General features: G+C 34.4%; 1 protein-coding gene across 3 annotated transcripts in view; it reads right to left on the bottom strand.

Moving 5' to 3' along the window:
- Positions 1 to 1,636: 1,636 nt before the first annotated feature.
- Positions 1,637 to 7,833, bottom strand: part of SNX13 (sorting nexin 13) — a 143,728-nt gene continuing 137,531 nt past the window's right edge. For 2 of the 3 annotated variants that reach the window (XM_068550557.1, XM_068550558.1), the window contains exon 26: positions 1,638 to 5,086. In XM_068550557.1, coding sequence (XP_068406658.1) covers positions 4,839 to 5,086 — 248 coding nt within the window. In that variant the 3' untranslated portion in view covers positions 1,638 to 4,838. Of the gene's footprint in view, positions 5,087 to 7,833 lie in introns of all 3 variants that reach the window. The other variant, XM_068550559.1, reaches the window with a different exon arrangement.

Below are 7,833 nucleotides of genomic sequence, written 5' to 3'. Positions count from 1 at the left end.
TGGAAGCTCGTGCCTGGTTTCCCTCAAACTTCACCCCATGCACCCTTTCCCTTTCATCTTGTTCTATATCCTTTTGCTGGAAGAAATCTTTGCTGTGAGTATGACTGAAGGCCGAATCCTGAGAGGCCTCCTGGTGAATCACCAGGGGGGTGGTCTTGCAGTTTTCCAACAAACAATTAGACCTATTGTTTTATTCCACTCAATTGTATGTAAAAGTTCATGTTTGCCAACTTAAAATGTCACATTTCATACAATTCTCATACACTGTGCATTGGGAAACAGACATTAAGTATAATTTCCATTCTATGAATTGTTTTTCTTGTGAAGTACTAGGTTCTTAGCTGCTGCCATTGTTCCTAGATCAAACATAGCATCTCCTTATTATATATGGATTAATGTCTGGCACATATTTTAAACTCTGACCTATATTACATTTCTCTCTCCTCTTTGCATTTCCTAGTTACTACTCTTTTGATCACATCAGCAAGATAAGGATCTTTAAGAAGTAGCAAATATCTTTCCCACTTCTCAGGAGACATACTCTATTATCCCTCACTGAGTTCATTATTCTGGTATCCAGGGCCAAATTCAACTTCAATATCTCCTGTTAATTTTTCAAATTGTCCTTTTTCTTTCAAACACTGAACTTTGCATACGAATGACAAGCTAAAAAAACAGGAAAAAAAACACCCCAAAACACCATCTCCCAAATTCATGGGTTTTTCTATATAGAGTTTAACTAAAGATGCCTCACCTTATTTTCTCCCCTACTAAGATTTTTTTTTTTTTAAAACCACGTTCCTTGGGAACACTATCCTCAAGCTATTAATAGGTATTTATGACAAAAGATTCTGTAGTTAACTAAGTTCGGGAAGTCAGGAAAACAAAGTTAAACAGAGTTATTCATTATATAACTTTTCAGAACCTTTGATACAATCATTTGAATTGTGAAGGAACATCTTAGGGTTTCGAATAATGTAGATTTACATTAAGTTACATAAAAGTATAAAATTATTCCTTCAGTAACAACTTAAAGGGACCACCACTATTTTACAGTATGCATTTTGAGAAACACTATGCCTGCCACTGGTAGGGTAGGAGTAATCCTACCCTGATGTCTGAGAAGTCTGTGGATATAGATCCAAGAAGCCTGCAAAGACTATCGCCAACTAGGCAGAGCTACATTTCTGAGTATTGAATCTATTGCCTTTAGAAATGAAACCTCTAAAATAGCAGGCAGGCTATGAATTTAAAAGAGATCAAACAAAAATTGTTAATGGATTACTTATAGACCTTCCTCTCTATGAGAAAATTATAATTTTGCATGTAGGGAAGTATGAAGTTTCTTTAACACATGGCAGTAAATTAGTTGCCCCATAAAAGGAAAAATTAAATTCAGTTAGCTGTAAGTCAGTAATCACTCAATAGTTCATCTATCAACCTGGAACTTGAATTGCTTGATTTCTAAAATGAAAAGAAAGGAAAATACACACAGATAATAAAGACAACTGAGCAAGCATTTTTTCAAGTAATAAAAATACATCACTACTAAATAAAATTCAACAAAAAGGTTTGTTAATACTTTATTAGTATTTTCTAATGGACAAAACATAACGCAAACCAAATAAAATTTTTAATCTTCTTTTTAGTTCAATAAAAATAACTGACATTCTGATTGTTGTTTCTTCTTTGTTAAAGAAGTATTGATAGAATAGTTAGGCACACAGTTGACACTTACTGTACAATGAATGATATGCACAAGTTATCTTTTAACACTTATAATTCTAAAATGTGCTCTTTATATTTTTCCCTTGTAATACAGGAGCCATGCTCCTATAAGCAAAATTTACTAATAACAAAAGAATTTTACAAGGAGTGACAAAAAGACTTTTAAAACAAGTCCTTAAATAAAAGGATGCAGCAACAACGGAGTGTAAGTTGTTGGGTTAAGAAGACAGCTTAAACTAGATCTCAAAACATTAAAAATTCATTTATTTTACAATTGCTCAAATACACATGCATTAAATGAAAATACTGCACAAATTAAAATTTTAGATTGTGAAATCTTATATTGTTCTTAATTTTTTAAAAATTGGTACACTTTCCTGGTAGCACTTAACTGTTTGATTTTTTTCCAAACACCAAAGCACAAACTTAAAATGAAGGAACTGAAATATTCAAGGTTTTAAATAAAAAAAAAAAAAAAAAAAAATTAAGGCTAACCAAGTGCATCCATTAGTCAATGGCACAATTGTTTTCAGCAACTATCAGAAAACCCTAATCATAGGAAATGCCCATCTAACCCTTATATATAAATCATACAATCAATTTTTTAGGTGAATTAACTGTAAGTTAGTAGTGATGGTTTCTAAATAGTTTGTTACCTGAAAAGTCAGAAAACCCAAACAAAGAATGATTAATTTAGAAGGTTCCTGCCTAAAGGCACCACTGACTTAAAAACACATTCAAAAATCAAATATCAGAAGACATAAAGCCTCTTCATGTATATATTCATATATGCAGTAAATGCATTAAATGTAATAACTTTATTAAACATAGTACACTGTACTTGACTTATGGGTTAAATATTTTACACACAGCTCGACCAAGTCATTCAAAAAGTATCTCTAATTTTAGCATGACCACGGCTCTCTCTGATGTAAAACATAGATGTGCAAGGAGAAGATGCATAACCATTTACACAGACTACCATTTGACATTTCTGCTTTTGAAATATAAACTCTTTTAAACAAAAATTATTTTAAAAACCCATTTACTCAAATAGTTTTTGGTATGACTGCAGTTCTCTTGCAGGGCTCCATGAAAATTCACAATCCTGCATGACCTTTCTTTCCCTGGTTGATGGCCAGCGTTCCTCACATTATCTAGAAATGCTTTTTCACATGTACACACTAGGCTCTTACTCTTAGATTTATGTCAAAAATATACTTGAAATGGGCAGGGGTATATCTGAAAATCATTGCACTTACGGCCATGCTGATGCTTCCTACAGACATGTTTCACATATCTTTTCTTCCAAAGCCTGGGGCATGAGGAGAGACCAGGGCAGGAAGACACATTGAGAAGAAGAAATATTATATCTTCCACCAGAGTCAATAGGATCTTTTCTCATTTGGAAGTTTAAATGAAAGGGATTTCATTTACATAATTCTGAAGACATGCAACGCAGGCTGAAAATATGCATACTATAAGTATGCACAACAGCATTATTAATAAATATGATTATTATTATAAAGCTTTAAAGGAAGGCTTTATTCTATTCAGCTTCACTTTGTAAGTAGGATCTCAGTGAGAACAAGACAATAACATCTTGTTCCAATCTTAAAGCTCCCAAACAACTGGGATACCAATACTCTGTCCCTTTATCTTAAGCACCCGGACGTTCTTTTAATACCAGCATCTTGGCTCAGTGGTCTGATAAATAGCTTCACTATTTTAAGGTTTTAGTGTTAAATAATTTTAAAACAAAAAACGCTGACACACCCAAACCCTTAGTCAGTGGAAGTTTAAAACTATGCAGAAATCCTGCATACAAAACATATGAAGACTTCCAAGATCGACAAATGGAGAATGAGAAAACTATAAGAAATGCAGAGGCTCCAAAACTGGAAAAGGTATTTTGTTGTTGTTGGTATAAAATTATTTTAGGGACTTAAATGTATACACTGAGGGGTTTTGCCAACTTGCTTTATTTAGTAGAATTTTACATTATGCAAAATATAAATAAAGCCTATTTTAAAAAATATTATAGTTCTGTTTTCATTATTTATTTTCATATATGTACACTATAATAGAGTTAAGAATTTGTATGTTTACATACGACTAATAAACTCATTTAATCCTTTGATTTGCTATTTTTGCAATCACCTAACGTATGTCTAGATCACACAATTTAAAATCATCATATAGTAACTTTCAATAGAGTACTGTTTTTTAAATTTCCACATTTTTAGAAGTATTTGGCAGTTCTTTCAACAAATTATAGCCCCTATTATATAATCAGTAATCTCTTAAAGAAAACTGTAATAATTTCGTAACTTAAATAAGAGCCATCATATGCTTCTTTTTACACACAGAATGCCAAAATAAAGCTTATGACTGAGTACCGTAAGAGCAAAATAGAGCCCTTAAGACACATAAGAATCAATTAAAATCTGTTTTCTACCAATGAATAACAAATCCAATGAAATTTTTGTTTTCACTGGTTTTATTTTATACTAGGTTTTTACTTTATGTCACAAAACTGTAATTTGGATATAATGTTACTTCATACTTTAAGGGCATTCTGTCACTTTCCCTAGACCTGAAACAGATGTTCCAAAGATCACTCACCTGGCTATCTACACTATATCAAAATTCTGAAAAAGACCTATAAAATCATTATGCAAAACAAATCCCTCCAAATAGTACATTGCACAGTTTCCCACTGTTAAAACAAATCAGCCAATTTATCTGTGAACTCGTTTTGTGCTTTCCTTAGCTCTCATATATACACTCTGGCACTCTGTCATTGCTGGAGAATGCTGATTAGTTTGAAACGGAAGAGACCAACATCATTCTTGCTTGAGATGGGGGCAGTATCCTCTCAGTGTTGCAAAAATATGCACCAAATCATTTAAGACACAGAAATCTCTCTTGGTAGTGGCTGGATAATAGACAAGGATGAGAAGAACCACAGTCTTGTGGATGTATTAATAATCTATTTTGAGACACTAAAAGACTGGTGCAGACACAACAGTATATGAGTTAAGCCCCAGAAGATCCATCCATACCATCAGTCCTGGACAAAACGAACACCAGCTTCATAGATTGGAGTGTCACCTTTTCTGTAAAGAAGGCGCTTGAGTAGTTTGAAGTTTCTGTTTATATTTCTGCATCTGCTTTGACCGTGAATGCAGTCTGTTGAAAAGTTCACGGAATTTATACTGTGGAAATAAGGTTTCCAAAAAGCCTTCCAAAAAGACATAAACCATCCTCCTATTTAACTGGTTGTGCTGAAACATTTCAAAAACACGAAGAATACCTTTCCGTGTTGTCTCAGCCCCAATAATGTGCTTCAGTTCATCTAAATGAAGCAGGGGAGAGGGGAAATAAACACAATTCATTATTCAAAGGAAATCCAAGGCCTAAACTATGCCAAGTATGTAAAGTACAAAGCAGAGTAACTGGTAAATAGCAAGTATTCAGTTAATGACCTTAACATAAGTTTAATAACGGACTTAAAACTTATATACGTTTGCAAGCATGCATGCACTTACGCAATAGATACTGTGAGACAAATACAGCACAGGAGAAAGTAGGAAACCCCAAATTAGAGTTGTAATCTTGTCCCTTAATACCTATATGATACCTTACCCACCCTGAGTTTGCATCCTCATCTATAAAATGGGAATTTATAATAACCAATATCATTATAACTGTAAGAATTTATAAAGACTTGATGAGATAATGTGAAAAGTGATCTGTAAACTCTAAAACACTATACACATACTCTTACTACATTTAATGCACAGTGAGAAATATTATAAGAAAATGTGTGAAAGTTGATCTATGATTTCAAAAAACTTGCAACACAGAAACAGTGCCATTAAAATACTAAAAGCATAAAGACACTTACAAGGGGGGAATGCAACATGAGTTAACAAGGAAAGGTTCCCTTCAAGGAAGTGACAACTGAAGTAGATTTTGCTACCTGGGCAGCATTTTCATAGGTGCAAACAGATGAAGGATTTAAGAACAGGAATGAACAAATGAGCACTAAGTGGAAACGAAAACAAGACAGGCTCCAGAAAAGGGGTAGTAAAGTTTGATTGAATTTTAGGATTCCTGTAAGAGAAAGTGGTAAAAAAAATGGAAAACTGACAGTAATGTGACTGTCAGGGTAAGTAAGTTTGGAGTTTACTCATAGGCAACAGGAAGTTACTAGAGACACATAAATATGGGAACACCATGTATTACTCTTTTTTGTTTCTCCTCTTTTATTCTTGAATTTTATTTTATTTTTTTATACAGCAGGTTCTTATTCGTCATCCATTTTATACACATCAGTGTATACATGTCAATCCCAATCGCCCAATTCATCACACCACCACCACCACCCCCTGGCTCCTTTCCCCCCTTGGTGTCCATAACGTTTGTTCTCTGCATCTGTGTCTCTATTTCTGCCCTGCAAACCGGATCATCTGTACCATATTTTCTAGGTTCTACATATATGCGTTAATATATGATATTTGCTTTTCTCTTTCTGACTTACTTCATTCTGTATGACAGTCTCTAGATCCAGCCACGTCTCTACAAATGACCCAATTTCGTTCCTTTTTATGGCTGAGTAATATTCCATTGTATATATGCACCACATCTTCTTTACCCATTTGTCTGTCGATGGGCATTTAGGTTGGTTCCATGACCTGGCTATTGTAAATAGTGCTGCAATGAACATTGGGGTGCATGTGTCTTTTTGAATTCTGGTTTTCTCTGGGTATATGCCCAGTAGTGGGATTGCTGGCTCATATGGTAGTTCTATTTTTAGTTTTTTAAGGACCCTCCATACTGTTCTCCATAGTGGCTGTATCAACTTACATTCCCACAAACAGTGCAAGAGGGTTCCCTTTTCTCCACACCCTCTCCAGCATTTGTTGTTTGTAGATTTTCTGATGATGCCCATTCTAACTGGTGTGAGGTGATACCTCATTATAGTTTTGATTTGCATTTCTCTAATAATTAGTGATGTTGAGCAGCGTTTCACGTGCTTCTTGGCCATCTGTATGTCTTCTTTGGAGAAATGTCTATTTAGGTCTTCGGCCCATTTTTGGATTGGGTTGTTTGTTTTTTTAATATTGAGCTGCATGAGCTGTTTACATACTTTGGAGATTAATCCTTTCTCCGTTGATTTGTTTGCAAATATTTTCTCCCATTCTGAGGGTTGTCTTTTTGTCTTGTTTATGCTTCCCTTTGCTGTGCAAAAGCTTTTAAGTTTCATTAAGTCCCATCTGTTTATTTTTGTTTTTATTTCCATTACTCTAGGAGGTGGATCAAAAAAGATCCTGCTGTGATTTATGTCAAAGAGTGTTCTTCCTATGTTTTCCTCTAAGAGTTTTATAGTGTCCGGTCTTACATTTAGGTCTCTAATCCATTTTGAGTTTATTTTTGTGTACGGTGTTAGGGAGTGTTCTAATTTCATTCTTTTACATGTAGCTGTCCAGTTCTCCCAGCACCACTTATGGAAGAGCCTGTCTTTTCTCCATTGTATATCCTTGCCTCCTTTGTCATAGATTAGTTGACCATAGGTGAATGGGTTTATCTCTGGGATTTCTATCCTGTTCCATTGATCTATATTTCTGTCTTTGTGCCAGTACCATATTTTCTTGATTACTGTAGCTTTGTAGTATAGATGGAAGTCTGGGAGCCTGATTCCTCCAGCTCCGTTTTTTTCCCTCAAGACCACTTTGGCTATTCGGGGTCTTTTGTGTCCTCATATAAATTTTAAGATTTTTTGTTCTAGTTCTGTAAAAAATGCCACTGGTAATTTGATAGGGATTGCACTGAATCTGTACATTGCTTTGGGTAGTATAGTCATTTCCACAATATTGATTCTTCCAATCCAATGACATGGTATATCTCTCCATTTGTTTGTATCGTCTTTAGTTTCTTTCATCAGTGTCTTATAGTTTTCTGCATACAGGTCTTTTGTCTCCTTAGCTACGTTTATTCCTAGGTATTTTATTCTTTTTGTTGCAATGGTAAATGGGAGTGTTTCCTTAATTTCTCTTTCAGATTTTTCATCATTAGTGTATAGGAAAGCAAGAGATTTCT

Source organism: Eschrichtius robustus, chromosome 8 (assembly GCF_028021215.1).
Source record: "Eschrichtius robustus isolate mEscRob2 chromosome 8, mEscRob2.pri, whole genome shotgun sequence".
Classification (NCBI taxonomy): domain Eukaryota; kingdom Metazoa; phylum Chordata; class Mammalia; order Artiodactyla; family Eschrichtiidae; genus Eschrichtius; species Eschrichtius robustus.
Note: the sequence above shows the minus strand (reverse complement) of the source record. Positions and strands in the feature narration are given on the sequence as shown.